This window comes from Ovis aries, chromosome 14, assembly GCF_016772045.2.
Source record: "Ovis aries strain OAR_USU_Benz2616 breed Rambouillet chromosome 14, ARS-UI_Ramb_v3.0, whole genome shotgun sequence".
In the NCBI taxonomy this organism is placed as follows: Eukaryota; Metazoa; Chordata; class Mammalia; order Artiodactyla; family Bovidae; genus Ovis; species Ovis aries.
Window position 1 is genome coordinate 45029050 of NC_056067.1, and position 26189 is coordinate 45055238.

The window sequence follows — 26189 nt, forward strand, 5'->3', positions numbered from 1 at the left end:
GGCGCTAAGAGCAGGGCGGGAGGATAAGGACGGGGATGAGTGTCAGACCTGGCCGCCTGCGGGTGGCGTCTGGGCTTGGAGGAGCAGTGCTGGGGGAGAAATGGGGACAGAAGCTACACGGTGACTGGCTGCAGCCAACAGGAAAGATGGAGCCGCAGAGCCCCAGGGCAGAGTCGAGAGGGAAGGGCCTCCTCTGAGGTCGGAACACCCCCACCCCCGCTCAGCCCTTTCTCCCGGGAACAGTTGGCCAGAGGGGAACCTGACTCCAGCCGGACACTCTATTCCGCCTGACAAGGTCGTGACTCCCTGGCCCAGCCAGGACTCACGGGGGAGAGAATAGGGCCTGGTCCCCTGCCCTAACCCTAGGAGCCGGAGCACACGCTGTGAGGACAGGACGGCGAAGCCATAGGTAGGGGCACTGGGGTGTCTGGGAAGGACTCTGGGGTCCCAGCCTGGCCTGTAAGGGTCAGGTTCTTCCCAAACCAGGGGGAACCCTCTCTGGGTCCCATGGGTCATCCTCCCCTGTCCCTCCCCCCCACCAGCAGCAGGGTGCCAAGAACCTCTCACCGTGTCCTGCAGTGAGGACAGACAGACACTAATCTCATCTCCCCAGACCCATGCAGCCTCCACTATCACAATCATAACGGGAGGAACTGGCCTCGTTCCCTCCCTTTGTTTGTCTTGGGAGGGGCAATTGCTGAGCAAAGAGGGAAGGGAAATCCTGGCCTTAATCAGCCGTTACTCAGGCCCCTGGGCCTCTGGGGCCCTCTCAGACCTGGCTCCTTCCTGGCCCTGTGTATTGGGAAGGGAGCTGGTGTGGCGGGCGTATAGAGAACCCAGGGCTTGACCGCAGTGCATTCACGCTGGAAAAAATAAACCCCAGTCCAGGGGCACGAACAGAGTTCACTGACCACTTGCCGTGTGCCAGACCCTGGGCTAGCCCTCCACTTGTCAGAGCTCCCTGACACTGCCCAACCACCCTCAGAAGTCCATCAGGCCATCCAGCTTCCAGAAGAGGAACCAGGGTCACAAGGGAGGATGTTGGCCGAGATGGGAATCCCACCCAGATCTCTCTGACCCCCATGCTATGCTCTGAGGCTCAGCTGACCCCTCCTCCCACTGGGCAGCGGGAGGTGGTGAGGGGCAGGGTTTGCATGGGAACTCTCCCCTTCACCTCTTCTTTCTCCCCTAGACCCCCGGCTGGGTGGCAGAGCTATCCGCATGGCTGAGTTCCTGCCCCTGCTGCCTTGTACACCCCTGCTGACCCAGGATGTCTGTGCCCAGGACTCACGGGTGCCCCCAGCCGAGGAGCCAAGCCAGGAGGCACAGGGTGGCAGAGTCCAGGGCCCAGCCCCTAAGCGCTGGAAGCTCCTGGAGGTGCCCACCATTCAGATAACACCAGCCAGCAATGAGGAGTCACCCCCTTGCACTCCACCCCCGCAGTGCCTGCAGCTGCCGAGGACCCCAGACCCGGAGAGTTCGCCCCAGGACAGGTCAGACCTAGGTGGTGGGATGGGAGAGGGGTTCTCTCTCTCAGGACTCAAGCTTAAAGGTGGGTTCCCTGTGGCTGACACTGTCCTGGTGGGGGGTTGAAGGTCAGTTAGAATGTGGCTTTAGCCCCACAGGGGCCTGACGGGAAGTTGTGAAATATATGCAGATAAAAACTGGAATATGTGTTGGGATAATCAGCTATGCTCAGCTGAGCACTGCTTACTAAGACCAGAGGCAAATACTCACCAACTGGTGTTTTTCGAACTTTGGGTCATGACCCACTTAAGGACCATGAAACCAATGTACATTGCAGTGAACACTTTTTTTTTTCCCCCAAATAGAATCAGGAGAGAACTGAACATAACACAGTGTAAAAAATAATAAGAAGAAAATAACACAGTGTAGCAGGCAGTGAACAAGTGTAGGTTCCTACCAATTTTGTGACATTACATACGTAGCAGACCCTTCATACCCATGGGAGTATTCTAAGACCCCTGTGGATAAACGCTGCAGATGCTCAAATCTCTTACATAAGATGGTGCAGTATTTGCATATTACCTACTCACACTCTCCTGTTTAGAATACCTCTAGGTTACTTACAGGTTTCCGTGCTGCGCTGTGCTTAGTCGCTTCAGTCGTGTCCAGCTCTTTGCAACCGTGTGGCCTGTAGCCCGCCAGGCTCCTCTGCCCACAGAATTTTCCAGGCAAGAATTCTGGAGTAGGCTGCCATTTCCTACTCCAGGGGTGTCTTCCCAACAAAGGGATTGAACCCGTGTCTCTTGCATCTCCTGCTTTGTTGGCAGATTCTTTACTGTCTGAGCCACCAGGAAAGTTCCAAATACAATGTAAACAGTTGCCAGGCAGCAAACTCAAATTTGCTTTCTGAAAAAATTTTTTTTTAATTGAAGCACAGTTGATTTATAATGTTGTGTTAGTTTCAAGTATACAACAAAGTGATTCAATTATACATACATATATGGATCTATTCTTTTTCAGATTATTTTCTACTACAGGTTATTTATCATAAGATGTTGAATATAGTTTCTTGTGCTATACAGTACATCCTTGCCGTTTATCTTTTTTCTTTTTGGCTAAGCTACAGGGCTTTCGAGATCTCAGTTCCTCAGCCAAGGACTGAACCCAGTACCAGCAGTAAGCAGGAGTCAGAAAGTGCTGAGTCCTAACTGGACCGCCAGGGAAATCTTAGACTCCTAATTTATCACTTTGCTATTCTGGAAAATTTTTATACAAAAATTATTATGCTATATACCTGAAATTAATATAATATTATCTATCCAGTTTTAAAAAACTGAAGTATAGTTAACTTACAATGTTGTCTTAGTTTCAAGTGTATTCCTCCCAGAATTAAAAAAAAAATTCTGTTTTGATCTTTGATTGGTTGAATCCATGGACATGGAACCTGCAGATATGAGGGCCTGTTCTATTTCTAATTGTGTACTTGGAGACCAATATAAAAGGTATTTCCTGTTGCAGCTCATGGGCAAAAAAAAAAGTTTAAACAAAACTTCTACAAAGAAACACTACCTCTGGCACAAGGAGACAGGAACAAGGAGGTTGAAGGCTGTAGGGGGAAAGAACTACATTGGCCTTTAACAGAAATGTCCATTGTGTTTTTTTCCAACAATGAACATTTGGATAAGAGTTAAAGTTTATGAAGTAGGGCTCTGTGTGTTAATGTGGAGAAATCTCAGAAATAAAGATGATGGAGAAAAACAGCTTGCAAAATGATAGTAGGAGCCTAATTGTGTATCTTTTAAAAAGATTTTGAACAACAGGATATATTGTTTGTGGATGGATCTTGATGCAGAAAAAGGATAGAAAAGTGTACGAAAATGATAAAATGTCCACATCTATTGTATATGCTTGGTGGGGACCAAGGTAACTCTTGTATTTTTCCTGTTTGAAATAAACATTCCCTAATTAAAATTTTTCAAGTATTTCAAAAGAAGAAACAGGCCAAGAGAAATACAAAGAAAGAGAACAGTGAGACAGAGGGAGATGGTGGGAGGAGGGCCTCACTGGGATCTGACCCAGAGATCTGACCTTGAGAGGCAGTTGTCCAAGAACTGAGCTTTCCTACAGAGGGAAAGGGAGTGCAAAGGCCTGGGGGCAGGAACCGGAACTGGGGAGTCAGAGCAGCAGCAGGGAGGCTGAATAAGCTAGAGGCAGTGAACAAGAGGGAGCCAGAGAAGTTAAGAGCGGAGTCTTGGGCAACTTTGCTTTTAGCTGGACTGAGGTGCAGCCAGAAGGCTCTGTGCTGGAGGGCTTCGACCTGACAGGCTCCTCCAGGCTGTGTGTGGGGAGCAGGCTGTAGGGGTTGGGAGCCAGCAGGGAGACCAGGGAGGAGGCTGTGTGATGGTCCAGGAGGGAGAGGATGGAGGCTGGGCCAGGGTTGGGGCAGTGAGGGAGAAGAGTTTAAACTGGATAGATTTTGTAGGAGGAGCCTACAGGGTTTGCTGAGAGACTAGAGGGAAAGAGAGGGGTCAAGAAAGGCTGAAATTTGGGGCTTTCCACCCACCAAAATGGGCATCCCAGGCGGGGCTATTGGTAAAGTCTCTACCTGCTAATGCAGGAAATGCAAGAGTCGTGGGTTCGATCCCTGGGTCGGGAAGATCCCCTGGAGAAGGGAATGGCTATCCATTCCAGTGTTCTTGCCTGGAGAATCCCATGGACAGAGGAGCCTGTCCGCTACAGTCCACAGGGTTGCAAAGAACTGGACAGGACTGAGTGACTGAGCACACACCCCAAAATGGAGAAGTCAGTGGATGTTTTAGGAGGGAAAGGGTGCAAGTGTGGAAGAGCCCTGGGAATGGAGTTTTTTTTTCAAGAGGCAGGAACAGCTGGGGGGCCTGTGGCCAGGAGCTGTGAGGTTCTGCACCCATATCTGTGTTCTCAGGGGAGGAGTCCAGGACACTGAGAGACCCGGGCAGCTGCTGCAGAGATAAAGGTGGGTTAGGGCATCAGAAGGCGATGGCACCCCACTCCAGTACTCTTGCCTGGAAAATCCCATGGGCGGAGGAGCCTGATAGGCTGCAGTCCATGGGGTCGCTAAGAGTAGAACACGACTGAGCGACTTCACTTTCATGCACTGGAGAAGGAAATGGCAACCCACTCCAGTATTCTTGCCTGGAGAATCCCAGGGACGGCCTATGGGGTCGCACAGAGTCGGACACAACTGAAGCGATTTAGCAGCAGCAGCAGGGCATCAGTGGAGGACCGCGTTCACCAACAGTGACCTTGGCGACTCACTTCCCATCTTTGAGGCCGGGGCTTCCCCTTCTATAAAAGGGGAGCACTCCCGCCTGCCCCGCTCCCAACCCTGTCCTGTGGGAAAACCCTGATCACAGAGTTAGTGGGGTTCACAGGACTGAGGTGACTTGCTCGACGTCATGGCTGACTGGGGCTGGCACTGAAAGGGGTCCCCAGAGACGCCGCTCAGAGATGCGGAGAGGGAGGCGGCCTAGGGCCCCACCTCCTTCCCGCCAGCTGCGGTTCCCCGCGTCCCCACTGCCCCAACACCTCGTTTCCCCGAATCTCCCTCCCATCCCCAGCCCCGCCTCCTCTCTCAGTTTCCGCCCCGGGCGGGGAGTAGGGGGGATACGTAGAGCGCCCGGCCCGAGGCCTCACTGGAGCGGAGGATCCCTCTCTGGGTACCAGGCGAGCGCGTCCGGCCTGTGGCCAAGCTACCACGGCGGAGTTGTGTTTCTGATCGAGTCTGTTCCTGTGTTTTTCCGTTTCGGCCTTTCCCCCTCCCCGGTCCATTTCTCTGTCTCCTTCCTTCGATCCTCCGTCTCTTTGTTTCTCTTCGCCCCTCTTCTTGCTCTCTCCGGGCCCTGACGACCCCGCAGGCCCCTCTCGACCTCTGTCTCGCTCCTCCTGCCCCTGCGCCCCGTCGCTCCATCTCTAATTCTCCCTCCAGCATCGGATTCCTCCCTGGGATCTCGCTCGGTCCCCGCCGTCCCTCCCTCGCCTCTGACCAGCAACCCCCCCACCCCCCGGGTCTCCCTCTAGTTCTCACCTCCCGCTTTCCCGCCTCCCCTCCGGCCCCTTCCTCCCTCCGGGGATCTGAGTCTCTGCCGCGAGGCCCAGCGGCCCCTCCCCGCCAGGGCAGATCCCTCCCGGCAGCTCGCCCCCGCCAGGGCCGATCCCTCCCTTCTAGCCCCCTCCCGCGGGCGGGGGGCGGCGCCGTGACGCGCGGGGCGGAGGCAGGAAAGCGGAGCTGACGCCGCGGCGGCGTCCCGCGGCCCCGGCCTTTTGTGCGGGCAGAGGGCGGCGGGGTTGCGGCGCGGGTGGGGGGCACGGCAGCCAAAGAAGGAGAGGCGGCTGACCGGCGGGGACGCCCAACGCCGCCCAGCCCCGCACAGCCCGGCCCGGCCCTGCCCTGCGGCTGGGCGCGCCCGCCGCGCCGCATCCATGTTCGAGTGAGGACCGCGGCGGGGGCGGGGGCGCGGGGAGGTACTGGGGGGTCGCTGGGGCGCGGGCTCCACGGGCTCGGCCCGGCGTGGCGCGATCGCAGCCAAAGTCCACGAACTTGTGCACCGGGGTTGGCCGGAGGGGAGGGGAGGGAGGCCTCCGGGGCCGAGGGGTGCACTCGGGGGTGGGGCGCTGACGGCTGGTAGCCCCCCGGGTCTGCTCGGCACTGCCTGGACGAGATGCGCCAGCCTGGCGGAGCTTTGGCTGGGGGTCCCGGGCTCACCGCGCTAGGAGCGCGGCCCGCCGGGAGCGCCCCGGGCCTCCTTTGCAGCTGCTTGGGAGGTGAGGAGTGGGCGCGAGGCTGACCCGGGTCTTCAGGCCTGCGGTCAAGGCTGGGCGGAGACGAGCCCCCGCCTACCGGGCTCCCAGGCCCGTGAGTCCGGGGCAGGCCCGGAAGCAGCCTGTCCAGGTCTGAGCCCCCTCTGTTCTGGTCTGTCTCAAGTCTCGAGATTGCTCGGATGGGGTCTTCTACGTGGCCGGCCGACCGCGTGCCTCAGATCCTCTGGGGTCCTGAGCGCGGAATTGACCTAGTCCCTGTCCCAGCCCAGAGTATTCTAGATATGCATTGTAGGTGTCTTGGACGTGTGTATGCCTATCTGTGTTCCTGGTGTGCAGGCAGCTGTTATCCTCTGGCTCTGTGTGTGTGTGTGTGGCTTCATGCGGTATTGTAAGCTCCGCGTGTTGTGTCTGACTGGGATCGTAGTGTGTGTCTGGGGCTTTGTGTGTGTGGCTGTGGCTCTACGTGGTTGTGTGTGTGTACTGTACCTCATTCCGTCAGACAGCCGCGTGTCTAGTTGTGACTTTGGAGTATGTGTACGTGTGTCTCAGCCTCCTCATGTGCAGCAACAGCTGTGGCCCTCCTTGGCCGTGTGCCTGTGTGTGTGAATTTATTATCTTGGATTCCATCTGTGGCCCCAGGTGTCACTGTAAGTTGCCTGTGTGTTCAGCTGTGACTTTGTAGTGTGTGTGCCTGTGTCAGGGGCTCTTTGCTGCTGTGAACTTTCACCTCTGTGTGTGCTTGTAATTTACCTCTGTACCTATTAGCATAGTGTGCAAATGTAAGTGTCCATGTGTGACATTATTGTCTGGCCCCGGCCTTGGTGAGTATGAGTGAAAGCCTCTGGGGTTGTACCTTAAATCTACGTCTGATTCCACCTTTGTGTGAAAGTTCCTGTGTGTGTCCCTTTGTGACACTGTTGTACGCCCTTGGCTTCCATCTGAGCAGCTGGGACCCTCTGGGGCTTTGTGTGTGTGAAGGGTGTGTGAAGAATCCGAGAGAGAGACCCCTTGTGGCTCTTAGTGAGCCTGGGACCCTCCCTCTGTGACAATCGGGAACAATAATAATAGCTGACATTATTATGAAAGTTCTCCTGTGTATAAGACATGTCCCACCCATGATTTCAAATTCAATCCCTGGCCACTGTGTTGTCGAAGTGTGTCCACAGCCTTCCGGGGCTGCATTGTTCCTGAGTCCTTCACGGCTGTTTGTGTGTAGGACTCTCAGTCCCTCGGCAACAGCATTTGCCACGTCCATCTCGTGCCACGTAAGAACAGGTCTTCACTCTGTCTTCCGCTCCTGATGGGGAGTGCCATGAGAACTGAGCTGAGCCTGGACTTAATTTACCTGGGTGGTGCACGTGTTAGCTGGGGGCCTCTGGGACTGTTCTTTCACTGTGTGGCCGTCTCTGTCACTGTGGAAATGTTACTTTCAAGTCTCCTCCAGAACTTCCCTGGAGCTGTATGTGTGAACGTACCTGGGACTTTTCTGTTTCTGTCACCCTCTGCAGCTTCATGTCTTTGTCATGCATGCAGGTGTTTGTGTGACTTCTGGGGCATCGTGTGTGACTATAATATACCTGTGATATTACTGCTGGGTGTGTAGGGGTGAGGGGTAGGGGAGACGTCTTAGAACTGTGGGGAACTGCGGTTTGCCTGGGACCCTGGCTATGTGTGACCCATGTGGAGGTTCCCTTTTGAGCACACCCATGCACAAAATGCCTCTGCCCAGAGGGAGCTGTTGGCTCGTTTAGGCCCGGGAGGCCGGAGGTGAGATGTCTGTAGTGACAGAACCCCATTCTCTTCCAAGTCCCTCCAGCCTTGTCACCATGGCGAGGCCCCTCCCCTCCACTGCTGTAGCCTGCCTGGTGGGGTAGCCGCAGGGTGTCAGCACTTCCTCTTTGTCCTGCCCAGAGCAAGATCTGGGGGCTGGGGGTGCAGGCCGTTCCCTGGCTGCATGTGCTGGACCTGTCTGCAGGAACCCTCCTCAGACCTGCGGCTGCAGGAGTCTAGGAGGGGTGGAGGTCTTGAGCTCAGTCACTTCAGTCATGTCTGACTCCTTGTGACCCCATGGACTCTAGCCCACCAGGCTCCTCTGTCTGTGGGATTCTCCAGGCAAGAATACTGGAGTGGACAGCCATTTTCTTCTCCAGGGGGTCATTTCAGGCTGGAGAGGCAGGAAGATGAGGCAAGAGGGGAATGTGATCACCGCTCCTTCAAACCCTTCCCCCAGCCCATAAGGCTCTCAGGGTGAAGCCCAGACTCCTGCCCAGGGCCCACAGGGCCTGTGGGTGCGCCTGGGGCCTCCCATCCTCCTTCCCCAGTACCCCCTGGCCACCTCACTCCTCCTCAGGCTTGCCAAGCTCAGTCCTGTTCTGGAACTCACTGTTCCTGCCCCTAAAACAGCCTTCCCCGGCCTTTTGCCAGATCCTTGTCCTTGGGGCTCAGCTCAAGTGTGCCCTGAACACCGCCCTGCCCCCACCAACTTAGTCCTCCTTTATCTCTGGGGTCCTCCAACTTGAACTTACATTAGAGTCTCCTGGGCCCCACCCCCACTTCCTGATTCAGGAGGTCTGCAGTGGGTCCCAGACTCTGCCTTTCTAACCGCTTCTGGGCACTTCCCGTGAGCAGCGCTGCTTGGTAGCACTGACCAGTGTCTGAGGTCATCATCCTCATTTACCGGTTCTTATTGATCATCCCTGTTCCCTAGTCAGAATGCCAGGTCCCTGCGGGCATCTGTCTTGCCCCCTTCTGTGCCTGGTGCAGGGCAGGGGCTCGGTGCGCACTCAGAGAGTGAATGGCTGGAGTTGGGGTCAGTTGGGCTAGGCTGGGGTGTTTGTGTGATACCTGTTGGAGTCCACATGGCACTTTGGTAGCAAATGGGCTGCGTTGACAGCAGGGCTGTGTGCTCCATTTTAGTCTGACAGTTCTTAATAAAGGTGCCTTCCAGGTGGAGGGCTTTATGTATATATGTCCTCCTCCAGACACCCCTGTGAGGTGGATGTTGCTAGTAGTTCCATTATACTCGAGAAGAAACCGAGGCCCAGAAAGGTTCAGACGCTTGCCCAAGGTCACACAATGCAGTGGCCCAACTGAGATCTGCAGTGGGCTCAGGCTGCCAAGGGTCGGGCAAGGCATACACTTGGTGGAATCCAAGTTTGGGGGTGGGGTAGGATGGGGTAGATGGACTGAATCACTCATTCAGTCCACAAGGGCAGAAGCTTGCAGAGCACCTGCTGTGTGCCAGGCCTCCTTCTGGGCAGGGGGGTGCACCTGGAGACGAAACCCTCTCCCCCTGTGAAGTGCACCTGCTGGTGTGGGAGGATTTGAAACAAGAAAATACAGAAGTGCAGGAGAAGATGAGAATGGTGGAGAGGGAAGGGGCTTGGGAGTAGGAATGTGCTTTACATGGAGAGGCGAGGAGAGGCATCTTAGAGAAGCGAGCCCTGAGCAGGGGATGGGGTGAGGACCTTGCCTTCCCCTGGAGTGAAGTGCAGCAGTGGGGAGAGCTTAGACAGGGGGGCCCTGACCGGACTGGGGAGGAGGCTGCTGAGATGTCCAGGATGGAGAGCCTGGAGGCTGGGCCAGGTCCTGGTGCAGGAGGAAGTAGGCAACATAGAAACAATGGAAACAGATCTTAGAGCTGGAGCAGGGGAACCTGCTAACAGATTAAAAGTGAAGAGTAAGTAGGAAAGAAGAAGCAGCTTAGGTTTTTAGCTCAGGTAACTGAGTGGAAAGTATTTGTTCAATAAATATTTATTATATGAATGAATGAATAAGTTTGAAAAACAACAGGCGTGACTGAGAGCTCACTTTGTGCCAGGCTCTGTTAGAAGCCCTTTACACGTATGGACTTGTTTAACCCTCCAAACAAGAAGATGACATGTGTTTCTTACCCCTGGGTTATAGATGAACTCACCAAGGACAGGGAGCTGGGGGGTCTGCTCTGGATCATTCTGCGAGGAGGTGGAACAGGGTGGGTGGGTGAGAATCAGTGGGCTGAAGGGGGACCCCCCCATACAGGCCCATCACCATCCCCCAGCCTACCTCCCCTCATAAGAACCCTCTTCCTCTCCCTCCAGCACAACCCCCCACTCTGGCCGGAGCACGCCAAGCAGCTCTCCATCCCTCCGTAAGCGCCTGCAGCTCTTGCCCCCAAGCAGACCCCCGCCTGAGCAGGAACCGGGCACCATGGTGGAGAAGGGGTCGGATAGCTCCTCAGAGAAAGGTGGGGTGCCCGGGACACCCAGCACCCAGAGCCTGGGCAGCCGGAACTTCATCCGCAACAGCAAGGTTGGTGCCAGCTCAGGTGGGGTGGGGGCGGGGTGGGAGGACGGGGCTGCGGGGGCTCCTTCTGACTCCTTTGCTTTCTCTTGCAGAAGATGCAGAGCTGGTACAGTGTAAGTATCTGGGCGGGGGCCTTGCCGGAGGGATGGGGGAGGGGGACAGGTACTGGGCCCAGGGGCCGCTGGCTGCCACTGTCAGAGAGTGGGCGCTGGGGTCAGGAGACTTGGGGGGGTGGTCTCATCCCGGGCTGCTACTTACATGCTCTGTGACCTTGAGTGAGTTGCTTAACCTCTCTGGGCTGCTCTGTCCTTGAGAAACAGTACCCGCCTTACTAGACTGACAGGAACACTCCCTGAGAGTCAGTGATGCTGGTAGGTACCTGAAACAGCGCCTGGCTTCTGTAGCAATCAGTAAATGGCTCTCATCATGGTTACTCTTGTGTTATGGGCAGTGGGAGCCAGAAGTGAGCTAGACAGTGAAGCCTCAGAGAGGCTGTCCCGGGCTGAGACTGATGCTAGGAGCTCTGGGGGCAGAATTTGAGGGGTGTGAAAATCCGTCCCAGTTCTTACCTCCCAAATGTCCCCCAGATGCTGAGCCCCACGTACAAACAACGGAACGAGGACTTCCGGAAACTGTTCAGCAAACTCCCTGAAGCAGAACGCCTCATTGTGGGTGAGTCGTCGCCCCCCGCCCCAGCCAGGCCCTGAGCCCCCAGCCCTGCCCTCCTAACCCTCCCCGCATGCGCCAGCCCGGCCAGGCCGGCCTGTGACTCGGGTGTCTGCCCGTCTCTCCTCTCGACCTCTCAGATTACTCCTGTGCCTTGCAGCGCGAGATCCTCCTCCAGGGCCGCCTCTATCTCTCCGAGAACTGGATCTGCTTCTACAGCAACATCTTCCGCTGGGAGACAACCGTGAGCCGGCCCAGCCGGGACGAGGAGGGGCCCAGGGTGGGCAGTGGCCTGGCCCCTTCTGACCCACCTTTCATTCTCAGATCTCCATCCAGTTGAAGGAAGTGACGTGTCTGAAGAAGGAAAAGACGGCCAAGCTTATCCCCAATGCCATCCAGATCTGCACGGAGAACGAGAAGGTGAGTGAGAGGAGCAGCGAACAGGGGTCCTGGGTCCCCACTCTTCACTGACTCCTCTCTCCTCCCTGCCACCCAGAGTCCTCTTCACTCTACACCCAACTCCTCGCAGGGAATACCCGTTCTCGTTACTCTCAAGCCCCAGCCTGGGCTCCCGTCGACTCTAGCCTGGAGCCCTGCACCTGCCCCTGACTCAAGCCCTAAAGTCTCCCCTCACACAGCTGCCCAGGGATAGTCTTAATAGACAAATTCTATCAGCTGAGAGGCCTTTTCTGCCAGGAAGCCTTCCCTGATGCTCCATCTATCATGATTGTTGCCTCATGGTCCAAGATGGCTGCCTCACACCAGTGGCCCAGACAGGAGAAAGAAATAGGCAGGGAAAGCTTCACAGCAGACTATCTTTGTGTTTTCTTGGCTAAAAGGGGATCTGTTAGCCACTTCTAAGTGGGCATCGGAGTCTGGGTATGTGCCCTGGGCTTCCCCCGAGCAGCCCAGCCACTCTAAGCTGACCCTGTCTCCTGCCCTGGACTGTGAGTCCCGGGGCAGGGCTAGGGTCATCTCCTCATCACTGGGACTCCAGAGTTGACCGTTGCTGGGCTGGCCACAGAACCGACGTTCTGTGGGGTGAGTGAGGGAATGACTGAATAGCTACCTCGGGCTGGGGAGCCGGGAACACAGTGCGTGCACAGGTGGAGCTTCCCCCTCCCTCTGGCCTGGTGTCTCCCCCACCGCTCATACCCTTCTCCCTCCTGCAGCATTTCTTCACCTCCTTTGGGGCCCGAGATCGCTGCTTCCTCCTCATCTTCCGCCTCTGGCAGAATGCGCTGCTTGAAAAGGTGGGCCTGGGCGAGTCCTGGACAAGGGGGCTAGAGGCCAGGCGGGGGAGGGGGCCCATGGAGCCAGGGATGCTAGGACTCGGGGGACCCCTCCAGCTCTTCCTCATGGGCAGCAGGTCCAGCATACCTGTAGCTTCTCCATAGGCCACCCCCCCCCCCCCCCCACTGCCCAGAGGGCCTCCACAGGCTCCAGTGCCATAGCCCGCCCACAAGAAATGCATACCCACGGCCCCTTAGTAACCACCAGCGAATCAAAAATGCTCTGAATGCTTCCCTGGCAGTCCAGTGGTTAAGACTCTCAGCTTCTAATGCAGGGAACGTGAGTTCAATCCCTGCTCAGGGAACTAAGATCCCATATGCTGCATGGCCAAAAAGAAAAAAAAAGCTCTAAAAATGGGGAGATTTAGGGTATGTTTGGCAACAAAACCTGACTTGAGCTAACATGGAGATTTACAATCCCTGTCGGCACCGTCTAACAGAACTTGGTGCTATGCTGTCTGATATGGCAGCCACTGACAACACGTGCCTGTTGAACTCTTGGCTAGTGTGACTGAGGAACTGTATTTTTAATTTAATTTCAGTTTGAATTAATTTAAACTTCTAAAACATCCTGTGTGCTTCTTATATAACACAGGTCTGTATTTGTCTCAATTAATGGGCCACAAAATATTTATGTGTATGACTGGGGTCAATCTTAAATATAACTGTGATTCAACATAAAATTATAGTATCCAGTATAGAATATACCAGTGATTCTCAAACCAGAGTTTCAGGAACCCTTTACACTCTTTAATTATAGACTCCAAGGAGGTTTGGTTTAAGTGCAATATATCTGTCAGTATATACTGGATTAGAAATTGAAACTGGGAGCTTTTTAAACATAAGATACACAAATACACTTGGATTTAGCCACCAGAACAATGATAATATCACAGTCTCTGGGAAAACCCAACTGTATAGTCATGAAAGAATAAAAGTGGAAAAGGCAAGTAATATCTAATATCTTATGCTACTAACACTTATCATACTTAATGGAAATAATTTTTCCCTCATGGATTCCCTAAAAGGGTCTAGGGGACACCCAGAAATTGGACCACACTTTGAGAACCTCTGGTAGACTCTGCACTTACTGGATACTAATATAATACAGATATTTTGGGTATTACAGTATAGGCACTGTAAAATGTTTCTTATATCTCCAAGTTTCTTAATTTTGAATCAAGTTTTACCCCCAAAGATTTTGAGTAAGGGATTTTAGACCTTTACTTATCACATTCTGGTAGTCTATTATGGGCCAACTCTGAGTGGGCTGTCCTGGAATGCCCATTATGGTTGAATGAGTTTATGTAGCATGAATTTGGCAGCAAGCAGCTAAAAACCCAACCAGACAATGGTTTAAGCAAACAGATGCTGAAGTACTTCAGGTAGTAATAATGATAGCTAACACTTAACAGAGCTACTGGGCGCCAGGAACTGTTATGAGCTTTCCATGAATTAACTTACTTAATCATCACAGCCACCTTTCGAGGCAATATGGTTATCTTTATTCCACCAAGGAGGCACAGAGGGAAAGCCTTGCCCATGGTCACATATGCTTTTCTGTGGCTGTGTGGGGTTCTGACCGACTGTAGTCAGGTTCTAGAGTCCACTTAATCACACTGATGCCGATGTAACAAGAGGCATGGAGGTAGGCAATCCCGGGAAGGGGGAGGGGTTGGGGGCTCCCTGCGTCATTCAGGACCCAAACTCTTATCCATTATTTCACACTGTCATCCTTCTGTTATTGATGTTTTGTCCACATGCTTATTGCCTCATGGTTGCAATATGGCTGCTACAGCTCCAAATGTCGTGCCCTCACTTAACTATCCCAAACGTGAAGGAAGAAAGGGATGGATGGAAAGTGGGCATTCCTTTATCAGGAAGGGAAAGCCCCTTTCAGCAGACTTTTCCTTACATTTCTTTGGCTAAAACTTGGTCACATCATCACCTGTGGTTGCAGAGTTATATGGGTTATATGGCAAATGAAAAAATGAATTGGTATAAGCCAGTTTTAATTCGCTGGGGCTGGGGAAGATTTTCACCTCAGACATATCAGGGTCCTGCTGGCAGGAAGGGAGGGTGGATAGATGTTGGGGTCTGCTACTGCTGGCATACAGCACCTCAGAAGGCCCAAACAGGCTTACTCACATCCTGTCCTCCAAGGGGGCTGCAGCTGTGGCCATCCTCAGGGGCAAGAGTCCTGGAGCAGGAGCCTGAGGGAGGGACAGGGCAGCATCAAAGTCTTCAGGGAGGCTGAGGGCAGCCAGACTGCTGGGGATGGAGTTCAGCCCTATCACTGAGTGCAAGTCACTGAACCCCATCCATCAGATGGGGACCATTCCTTCCTTGTAGCACCTGAGCTGGCCCCAGAATAAGTGCTCCATCACATTAGCTCTTGGGAGGCAGTGCAGTCCAATGGTTAGCTCCAGGGCTGAACCAACACTCTGGGATCACCTCAGTACCTCCACTTTCTAATTGAATGATGTTACACCACCTCTGTGGGGCTTCCCAGGTGGCGCCAGTGCTAAAGAACCCACCTGCCAGTGCAGGAGATGAAAGAGATGTGGGTTCAATCTGTGGGTCAGGAAGATCCCCTGGAGTCGGAAATGGCAGCCCACTCCAGTTTTCTTGCCTGGAGAATCCCATGGACGGAGGAGCCTGGCGGGCTACAATCTATGGGGTGGCAAAGAGTCACACGACTGAGCACACACACACGCACCTTTGTGCCTCATTGTCATTATCTTAAAATGATGATAATATTAGCACCTACTTGACAGAATTGTTTTGAAGACTTATTGAGTTGGCACACATGAAGAGTTAGAAGAATGCCTGACACATGGTAACTACTCAGTGAATGTCAGTTGCTGCTGCTGCTACTATTATTAACATTACTATCTCATCAGTCTCATCTAGCCACTCTAGCCATAGGTACCTCCTGAGGACGCCTGGGAGAAGTATTGATAGTTGGGGGCATGACTGCATGGCGGGTGGGAGCATCGGCTCTGGAGTCTGGCTGGGTTTAAACTTCAGAGCTGACCTCAAGCACAACTTCTCCTCTCTGGGCCTCATATTCTCCTCTGTAAAGCTGGGAAGTTTAACCTGTAGCTGTGGAAGTATTGTGAGGACCTAAGGGAAAATTCCCCAGTACACTGGCTCCTACCCAGTGGGTTGAGAGAGGTCTGCGATGGGAAGTCATGCTCCCCCTTGTGGACACCGGGGGAACTGCTGCGGCTGAGGCTGGTGTGGGTGAGAGGGAGGGGCTTTGACTGTAAGGCAGAGGCCAACCCAATGTCCTGCCCATCCAGACTCTAAGTCCCCGCGAGCTCTGGCACCTGGTGCATCAGTGCTACGGCTCAGAGCTGGGCCTCACCAGCGAGGACGAGGACTATGTCTGCCCCTTGCAGCTGAATGGCCTAGGGTGAGTCGATGGTTGGTGGCTGGTTCCGGGGGGTTGGGAGGAGACACAAGGGACTGTGTCCATAGCTCCTGGAATCCTGGGTGAACCGAGGTGGGTGTACAAAAGTTTGGGAGACCAGGAAGGTGTGTGGGATCTCAAAGATCACAGTGGTCTCACTCCCTCTCTTTCTCTGCAGGAGCCCCAAGGATGTGGGCGATGTAATTGCCCTGAGTGACATCACCCCCTCGGGGGCAGCTGACCACAGCCAGGAGCCAAGCCCCGCAGGTTCACGCCGTGGCCGCATCACCCCCAACCTGTCCCGGGCCAGCAGTGATGCAGACCATGGGGTGAGCAGGCGGGTAGAGGAGAGAGGAGGGTGCTGGGTGGGGCTGGGGAGAGGAACGGACTCCCAGATTGAGGGCACCAGCAGGGAATGGACAGAGAAGAGGTGGCTGGAGGGGTGAGTGAGCGGATGGCTGGAGGAATGGGATGGAGCTGGGAAGATGGGTGTGGAAAACAAGTACAGGTAGGGAAAGAGAGAGACAGACAGAGGTGGGACAGGTAGATAGATGGAAAGGGGGAGAGAGAGAAGAGCTGAGAGAGAAATGGATGGATGGATGGATGAGGTGGGTGCAGTCAGATGAGGCATGGACAGGACAGGCATAAAGCTTATGGCCCAGCCATCCAAGACACGCCTGACTGAGAAGCTGGGAGGAGTCCTCCTCCGGGTGGCCCCAGCGCCTCTCGCCACTCAGCTGTGAGCTCTCGGTACACACAACCTCCCCAGCATTGGTTTTCCTACAGTCTTGAAGCCTTCTGGTGGATGTGGGCACCCAAGGGACAAGCTTGGATTAAGCTTTTCTCTGCAGGCAGAGGAGGACAAGGAGGAGCAGACAGACAGCCAGCCAGATGCCTCCTCCAGCCAGACCGTGACCCCGGTGGCTGAACCCCCGAGCGCAGAGCCCACCCCACCTGACGGGCCCACCTCCCTGGGCCCCTTGGATCTGCTGCCCAGTGAGGAGCTGTTGACAGACACAAGTAACTCCTCCTCGTCCACGGGGGAGGAAGGTGAGGCAGGTGGCCTGACTCGTTTGCTTTGGCTACACGAGACAGACTTTACTCAGATGGGCTGACCAAGAGACTTGCTGGCTCACAGGACTGAGAAATCCACAGCACAGGCAGATAAGGCATTCACGTGTTCTTGTTGGAAATCTGTCTGTATTTTGCTCTGCTTTGAAGGCAGCTTAGCAAAGTGGATAGGAGGCATAGATAGAGCCCCATAGATGGCTGGGGCTCAAATCCTGGCCATGCCACTTCCCAGCTGTGTGACGTGGGCAAATTATTCAACCTCTGAGCCTCATTTTCCTTATCTGAAAAATGGGTTGGCAGTAATAATGCCTACTTCATAGGGCTGTCACGAAGAGACAACCGTTATACATAAGCCATTATGTATTAAATGGCTTAATACATGTAGAATGCTTGGGCCGGACCGTAAGTGTTGGCTTGTTTCCATCAGCGGCAGCAGCATTTCCATTTTCTGCATGCCCACTTCATTCTCAGGTAGCTTCTACTCTTGTGGGGGCAGAGAGAGCTCCAGCCCTGTGCCGGATAAGCCTAGTGGAAAGAAAGCCTGCTTTTCCCAGTGATTGCCCCAAGCTCTAGGGTTGGCTCTGATTGGAGAGCTGGCCTACCCCTGAGCCCACCACTGTGGCTCGTGGCCTGGCCTGGGTCACACACACTTGTGCATGCCCACACGCACACACCCTGAACCAATCACCGTGGCCAAAGGCTCAAGGTTATGAGCTTGAGGCTGGGCTTATGACAGGGCCACCCCCATTGTCGCTGGGACTCCAAGTATGTGGGCCTAGGTGTGTGCTCCACCTTCAACCCACAGTGATAGCTCTGATTGTCTGGCTTGGGGCACACGCCCACCCTAAAGCCATCCCGTGGTGGAGGGAGCAGAGTCGCTCCATGTCAGTGTCCACTCTGGTCCCGGAGGACAGGGCTGCCCAACCGCCCCACAAGGCCTGGGAGTGGGGAGGAGCACCCCCCACAAGGGACCCAGAGGAATGCAGGCAGCCCCCTGCACTGTCCTTCTCTGTCGCCCAGCCGACCTGGCGGCCCTGCTGCCTGACCTCTCCGGCCGTCTCCTCATCAACTCCGTCTTCCACGTGGGTGCCGAGCGGCTCCAGCAGATGCTCTTCTCAGACTCGCCCTTCCTGCAGGACTTCCTGCGGCAGTGCAAGTTCACAGGTCAGGGGCCGAGGCGGCTGGGGTACAAGGGGAGGGCGCGGGGAGGAGCAGGCCAGGAGACCGGCAGGAGCCGCCAAGCAAGTTGGGTGCGGTGGGTCAGGGAGTGAAAAGCAGCGATTCTGAGACCAGAGGGGCTCCACCTCCTACCAGCTGAGTGGCCTCGGGCCAGGGGCAGACCTCCTCTGTGCCTCAGTTTCTTCCATGTGGGGCGGGTGTGATGCTCTGTCTGCCTTGTCAGGTGCTCGTGAGAGCTAAATGAGTCAGTACTGGGGAAGCGCCTAGAACAGGAGCAGATAGGAAGCCATTTAATAAATATGAATTAAAGACTGCTCTGTCAGGCCAGTGCAGAGCCCAGGACAGATGAACTCGAGTCCAGTGGGAACAGCAGTGAAGAGATACGGACACATAAGCGTGTATATCAGAGGGCTGGCTGTGATCTAGGGGGTATCAGGAAAGGATGCTGGAAGGATGTGAATTGAAACTAAGGCCTAAGCGAGGAACTTTCCTAGGGAAATGGGACGGGTGGGAGAGGGGAAGTCCAGGGAGGCCAGCAGGGTGCCTGTAAAGCTCCTGGAGCTGGAGGCAGGCACTGGGAGAAGGCCCTTGGGGTTGGGCCCCCGAGGCCAGGTGTGGAGGGGGAAAGCCACAGCACCAGGGGAGGCGGAAGGGCTGACCAGGAGACCAGCAGGGAGCTCAGGAAGCTACGAAAGAGGTTCAAGTAGGGGAGAGGCCTGTGTCTTTTCTTGATTGATGAAAAAGAGCCATGCAGCATCCTCTGCAGAATGGGTAAGACTGCCTTAGGTTGGGAGCTGTCAAATCCCCCAAAACTATGCTTATACTCTGGAGAGAGTGGCACATCAGACTGAGAAGCTCAGACTGTCCAGCAGTACTGGGGAGTCATAAAGTGTTGTAGGGAGGGACAGGGTCAGCCTTGGCTGTTAGAAGCTCCCCCTGGACCAGAGCTGGAGATGGAGGCCAGAACCTCAAGGGGAGGCTGGAGAGGTGCCCTGGAACAGCAAGTATGGGATGAACGAGGACAGTGCTCAGGCAGTCAGTGAATAGATAGTGTCCAGGATGAGGCCCAAGGCTCTGCAGGGAGCCTGAAGAATGGTGGGGCCCAGTGAAGAGGGCCATGTTTCAGGGGTTGGGGAGGCCAGTGGCTGTGCGGGGTCCTGAGGACTTCCGGGGGAGGTTTTCAAGAGGTCGAAGGACCCTAGGTCTCAGGCTCAGGGGAGAAACCAGGACTGGTAGCATGGAGATAAGGGCTGCAGAGTGGATGCAGTGGCCCAGGAGGGCTGAGAAGTATGGGCAGGAGAGAGGCCCTGGTTCCAGGGGTCATCAGCATCTAGAAGGAAGATGGGGCAGACACTGGGGTGGGAGCAGGGAGGAGGTGCGGGTTTAGGAGCCAGTCTCCAGAGAACTGGAACCTTCCGCAAAAGGCTGGGTCTCCTCCTGCCTGAGGGCAGAGGACTGGAGAATGGTGTCTTGACTCTGCCCCTCCACCCGCCAGACGTGACCTTGAGTCCCTGGAGCGGGGACAGCAAGTGCCACCAGCGCCGAGTGCTGACCTACACCATTCCCATCAACAACCCGCTGGGGCCCAAGAGCGCCTCTGTGGTGGAGACACAGGTGAGCCGGGCAGGGTGGCCGGCAGGTGGGGGGCCGAGGGTCGGGTAGGGAGGCTGGTGCTGACTCCTGGCTCCCGCCTTGACCCTGCAGACGCTGTTCCGGCGCGGCCCCCAGGCGGGAGGGTGTGTGGTGGACTCCGAGGTGCTGACGCAGGGCATCCCTTACCAAGACTACTTCTACACTGCCCACCGCTACTGTATCCTGGGCCTTGCCCGGAACAAGGCCCGCCTCAGGTGAGCCGCGCCCTGGCCCCGCCACCTGACACCCGGGTGGTCCCAGGGCCCCCTGCCACATTCTCCCTGTCTCGAGTCAGCCGCAGAATGCTGGTTGCCACCCCGGCAGATGAGCAGAAGTCAGGAACACCCCGAGGTGGTTGACCTGAGCCACCAGCAGGGCGGAGTCACCACTAACCAGGAGGGGAAGGCGGGGAGAGCTTGGGAGACCAGGAGCTCAGCTTGGGACATGCTGAGGTGTCTCTCAGACCCCCACGTGGGGGTGGACACAGCCGCAGGGTGGAAGGGGTTCAAGGGTGAGGTGCGGGCTAGGATGGCAGTCTGGGTGGGCAATGCTGGGGTAGCACTGAAGGTGGGAGACCTGCCACAGTCACGGGTGTGGACAGAGAAGGGGCTGCGGGCTGAGTGGGGTGTTGTGTGGGGATCACAGGGAACCCTTGCCGGGGTGGGGGGGTGTGTTTTGTGTGTGGGTGACATGGGGCCCTCGCTGAATTAGAAGAGGGCACGCACCCCCTGGGGAATGGGACAGTGGGCTGCAGTCAGCCCCTGACCACCTCCCTCCGCCCTCTTCCCCAGGGTGTCCTCCGAGATCCGCTACCGGAAGCAGCCCTGGAGCCTCGTGAAGTCCCTCATTGAGAAGAACTCGTGGAGCGGCATCGAAGATTACTTCCACCACCTGGGTAGGGGGCAGGGGCCCGGACGGGCTGCAGCTGGGCTCATGGCTGGGCTGGGGCGGCCGTGCAGAGCCCTCTCCTGTGTCCGCAGAGCGAGAGCTCGCCAAGGCCGAGAAGCTGTCCCTGGAGGAAAGCGGGAAGGATGCGCGGGGCTTGCTGTCCGGCCTGCGCCGGCGGAAGCGGCCTCTGAGCTGGAGGGCTCACGGTGATGGGACCCCTCACCCAGACCCTGACCCCTGTGCCCGGACTGGCATGCACACCTCGGGTGGGTTCTCTCGGGCCTGGCGGGGGGCCGGGGAGGAGCTGGGGGCCTGGCTGGGGTGAGTAGCGATCAGCCCATCTGACTCGGAGTTGCTCCCCCACAGGCTCCCTCAGCTCCCGCTTCTCCGAACCGTCTGTGGACCAGGGCCCCGGGGCGGGCACCCCCAGCGCCCTGGTTCTCATCAGCATTGTGTGAGTAAGGGGGCCGGGCTTGGGGGGATCAGACAGGCCTGGATCTGCACCCTGGCTGTGCATCCCTGCGCCAGTGCTTGGCCTGTCCGGGCCTCTGCTTACGTGGGAGCGTGGGCTCACCCCACAGCAAGGGTTAAGGAGGCGATGTTTGGGATGTGCCCAGGAGGGCTCCTCAGCTTGTATCCCTCAGTTTGTCATGGAGAGGTAGTCCCCACAGGGAGGTGGAAACCCTGGGGCTCTGGGGTAGTGGTCAGAGCGGGTGTGGCCTCACCCGGGGAGCTGGAGGAGCAGGCTCCCAGGAGAGGTGGAGTTAGGTGAGCCAGGAGAGATTTACGCATGGAGGTTTCAGGTTTTCTGTGCTCAGCCCTGAGCTGTGTCACACGAGGGACACAGTAGTGACCAGCAGTCCTGGGGCGAGACAGGTCTGGCACCAGATCAGAGGGATGAGGTTGTGATGGAAGGAATGGGTGAGGCTGACAAGGAAGCCTTGGGAGGCCGGGGAAGGCTTCCTCCAGGCCAGCCAGTGGGTCATTGGGGAAGACATCCTGGAAAAGCAGAGGACTCTGAGCTGAGATCACCCCCCACCCACAGTGGGTTTAGGCTGGAGAACCCACCTTCACAGAGGCCTGGGCTGGGGGACCCACCTGCACACAGGCCTTGCCTGGGGGTATCCTGGCCTGGTAGGGGAGTCCCACATGTACGGGCCTGAGCTGGGAACAGGGCGCTCTGAGGAGATGGAAATGAGATCCATGCTCCTGCCAGACCATGGGCAGTGAGAGATTGGCCTCACGCTCAGCCTCTGGGCCTTGGTTGGCCAGTAACAGCGGTCCATGAGGGGCTGCGTGGCGTGCTCAGCTTGGGGCTGCTGGGGTTGGGGGTCAAGGTGTGGCCGGGACAGGCTGGGCAGCTCTCATCTCTTTGTCTCCCCCTCTCTCTGCCTTCTCAGGATCTGTGTGAGGTAGGGTCCTGTGTCCTGCCCTCCCTTCCCCCGTGTCTTGCTCCCTCGCTACAACCCCTTCTCCTTACTCTGTGCCCCCGGCTCCCCCAGCAAGGTGACCGGAGCAGCAGTTACGGTCTCAGGCATCAGGCCAGCTGGGTTTGAACCCTGGCTTTGGCTTGTGTGACCCCAGGCATGTCACTCACCCTGTCTGAGTCTTGGTTTCCCCCTCTGGAAAGAGGGCTAGTCATGGTGCCCCTTTAAGGTATGGTCAAGCGGGTGCCCCCCGACTTGTGGGAGCGTTGGTGTCCTGACCCCTGACCTCTGACCTCGTCTCCCCAGCCTCATCGTCCTCATTGCCCTCAACGTCCTCCTCTTTTACCGCCTCTGGTCCCTGGAGAGGACAGCTCACACTTTTGAGTCCTGGCACAGTCTGGCCCTGGCCAAGGGGTGAGTGGGTAGCCCCAGGGGGTTGGGAGCTTGGGCAGGTGTGGGGGAGGCCAAGACCCCACTCGGGCCCTGTCTTCCCCACAGTAAGTTCCCCCAGACAGCCACGGAGTGGGCGGAGATCCTGGCCCTGCAGAAGCAGTTCCACAGCGTCGAGGTGCACAAGTGGAGGCAGATCCTGCGGGCTTCCGTGGAGCTCCTGGACGAGGTGCGGCGGGGGCTGCGGGGGCCTGCAGTCATATCCCGAGATGCAGCATAATGCATCCGGGCCTCGCTTTCCTCCTGTGTTAAATGAGGAAGCCATTCATAGTCCTCACCTCCCAGGGTTGCTAGAGAAATCAGTGAGATGGAAGATACAATCTATTGCTTCTCATCCCGGGGAAGAAGGCCAGGATGTCTTGACTTCAGGCATGGCTGGATCCAGTAATAAGAATCAGTCTCTCTTACCTTCTGTTGACTCTGCCCACCCCCAGGGCTGGCTTTGTTTCAGGGGCATCCCAGGTTGACCAAGACGGTACCTGCAGCTCCAAGGTAGCAGCCAAAGGAAGGAGCTCATTCTCACTGGCTACTGGGTCACGTGCCCATACCCCAACCAGTCACAAAAGCCAGGGGTAGACGAGGCGTGGTCCCTAAACCCCTTCCTGCCTGCAAGGTGACTAAGGGGCCATGTGAGGGTGGGAAAGAGGTTCTCCAAGAATTAGGGATCTCATTTCCAGGAGGGGTTGCCCCAGACACCCACTGTAGTTTGCTGGCAGTGTCTATTCAGACAGCCAGGTTCAAATTCTGACCTGTGACCTTGTGCCCATGGCTTCACTGCTGGGGCCTTGGCTTCCTCCTCTGTGAATGGGATGATAATCCGTGTTACTTCAAAGGCTGCCAGGAGGATTGAAGGAGTTAGCATCCAGGACTTCCCTGGTGGTCCAGTGATTAAGACTCCAAGCTTCCACTGCAGGGGCTGTGGGTTCGATCCCTGGTCAGAGAACTAAGGCCCCACATGCTGTGGAGTGTGGCCAGAAAATAGTATTAACTGGAAAGGAGTTATCCTGTGAGTAGCACCCAGCTCATGTAAATGCCTTGCCTGTGTTTGCTGTTACTAGTGGGATCCTGCCAAGCAGGTGCTCAGTAAATGTGGTGGGTCAGCACAGGTGCCAGGCACTGGGTCATCTGGCCTTGACTGGGTGCCCAAGGGCATCATAGCCCACGTTGCTGGGTGATGCTAAAAGTCCTTTCTGGTAATGCCGAGGTTCACCTTTAGGGGCTTCATTGCACCCTGAAATCATGCTAGGAGGAAGGAGAAGGGCTGTGTAGGACAGGGACAAGGGATCATTGAGGCTGGTGTGCCATCGCTCAGAGATACGAGGTCAGGGCCTTCCCATCCTGAATTCAGTTCTGATTATATCCCTCTGCCAAGGGTGTGGAATCGACTACACAAATTAACAACAGACATTGATTGAGCCAGCCGGTTCTAAGAGCTAAAATGACCAACTGATTTGTTTCTCATGGCCAGCCTTCGAGGGGGATACTCTTGTTACCACTCCACCCCTCCCACCCCCTGCCATGTAACAGACAGGAACACTGAGGCAGAGACATTCCCAAGGTCGCATGGCAGGGAGTAAGACTAGCTAAGATGCACCCAGCACTGTGTCTGCCAGGTCCTAGGCGTACACCCGGGAGATCCCTGAAGTAATCCTATGATGTAGGAATGTTACTGACCAGTGTCTCAGCTGAGGGACCCAGGACGGTTTAAGGGGCTTGCCCAAGGTTATCCCATAAAATGGCCTGAACCCAGGCCACCTGGGCCCCTTCCACGTACTGCCCTTGTTGCTGTCTGTTGTTCAATCGCTCAGTCATGCCCAACTCTTGGCGACCCCATGGACTGCAGCAGGCCAGGCTTCCCTGTCCTTCATGATCTCCCGGAGTCTGCTCAAACTCATGTCCACTGAGTCGGTGATACCACCCAACCATCTCGTTCTCTGCCTGTGAGAAGTCAGACTGGATGCGGAAAGGCTCCTCTCTCAGCACAGGCTGACCTTGGCCAGTTCCTCAGCTGCAGGTAGTGGGGGTATATCACCCCTACCAGCACTCAGCCCCCACCCTGCCCACCTCTCCCCGCAGATGAAGTTCTCACTGGAGAAGCTACATCAAGGCATCACCGTCTCAGACCCTCCCTTCGACTCCCAGCCACAGCCTGACGACAGCTTCTCCTGAGGACACATGGCCATCCTCCTAAACGGACAGATAGACACAGAGGCTCGGTGGCCACTGCTGGCACAGTGTGAGCACCAGGAGCCTCCCGCCCACCCCTCCCAGTGGCCTGGCCAGGGGCCATACAGACACGGGGACCACTGAACCGAGATGCACTTTAGACCAGCGTGTGCGAGTCCAGCTGCCGTCGCTTGCCCTGCCAGGGAGCTGGCCCGGCCTTTGGCAGGCCCCCCACTAACTTATTGTGCCCGTCTGGGGTTGTGGGGGCGCCTCCTGGGGTGCACGATTCCCTCAGCTCTGGGTTTAATGTATTATATTTATTTGGGGCGTGATAGAGCCCCAATAAAAGGTTGGAAGTGGCTATGATTGTCCTTGCAGGGCCCTGGGAGTGGCGAGAGCCTCCTGTAACACTTTGATCCCGCTGCGGTAGGAGAGGCGTATGATCCATTTTCTGGGGCCACAGACACCAACGTGACCTGGGATTCCTAAGCAGCTTTGCACCATCAGGATCCAGTGTGGGGGCTCCAAGGACAAACTGGTGGCCTGGCCCTATCCTACCTCTGATATTTAGCAGGCATGTCACCCAGAGCAGTTCAACCCCTCTGAGCTTCAGCTTCTTCTGTGCAATGAGCATAAGAATAGCACCAGTCAGGGACTTACCTGGTGGTCCAGTGGCTAAGGCTCCACGCTTCCACTGCAGAGGGTGCAGGTTCAAGCCCAGGTCAGGGAACGAAGATTCTGTATGCCTCACAGAGTGGTCAAGGAAAACAAAGAATAGCACCGATCTTTCAGGAGTTTTAGAAGTGAGTTTTCTCGAACTTTAGCTGCATCAGAATCTCCTGGAGGACTCTTAAAAAGCAGAAAGCTGGACCCCACCCTCAGTTTGAAACTCAGCCCACCTGCCATGAGTCTGCTGAGTACACTGCCAACAAGTTCCCAGGTGATGCTCATGCTGATTGTCCAGGGACTTCACTTTGAGAACCACTCTATAAGGATTCAAGGAATTAATAAAGGTGGCTACTTGAAACAGCCCACACAGAGTAAATATTCAATAAAGGTTACTATTATGGCAGAAAAAAAAATCGGGAGGAAAAAAGTAAGTCATATAGTGAGGACTAAGTATGTACCAGACTCTGCCAAGGTCTGAAGTATTAGTCGCTCAGTTGTGTCTGACTCTGCAACCCCAGGGACTGTAGCCCACCAGGTTCCTCTGTCCATTGGATTTCCCAGGCAAGAATACTGGAGTAGGTTGCCATTTCCTTTTCCAGGGGTTCTTCCTGACCCAGGGATCAAACCCCCGTCTCGTGCATTACCGTCTGAGTCACCAGCAAACCCAAATGTTCATTTAATTCTCAGTTACACCATGAGATGGAGACAAATAGTTACATACCTGGCACTACTCAGCCGAGAGGCAAGGCCTAGCCCCTGGTGTCTCTACCTTCAGACACAAAGGCC

The 26189-nt window shown here is 55.8% G+C and overlaps 1 protein-coding gene across 4 annotated transcripts; it reads left to right on the forward strand.

The window, feature by feature from the left end:
• The first annotated feature begins 364 nt into the window (after window positions 1–364).
• On the forward strand, window positions 365–25095 carry GRAMD1A (GRAM domain containing 1A). 4 transcript variants are annotated; one of them, XM_027977390.3, is made up of 20 exons: window positions 365–409; window positions 1193–1493; window positions 10344–10554; window positions 10641–10661; window positions 11136–11220; window positions 11355–11458; window positions 11539–11634; window positions 12387–12467; window positions 15812–15924; window positions 16100–16250; window positions 16773–16971; window positions 18013–18156; window positions 19667–19785; window positions 19876–20018; window positions 20595–20698; window positions 20784–20957; window positions 21058–21145; window positions 22425–22532; window positions 22617–22737; window positions 24645–25095. In XM_027977390.3, exons 2-20 carry the CDS (start codon window positions 1222–1224, stop codon window positions 24735–24737), a joined length of 2427 nt encoding a protein of 808 aa, XP_027833191.1. In that variant the 5' UTR covers window positions 365–409; window positions 1193–1221; the 3' UTR covers window positions 24738–25095. The 4 variants fall into 4 exon arrangements, with proteins under 4 accessions (XP_027833191.1, XP_042087904.1, XP_060254476.1 ...); XM_042231970.1 differs by lacking the exons at window positions 365–409; window positions 1193–1493 and adding an exon at window positions 4939–5225; XM_060398493.1 differs by lacking the exons at window positions 365–409; window positions 1193–1493 and adding an exon at window positions 4939–5162.
• Window positions 25096–26189: the final 1094 nt, after the last annotated feature.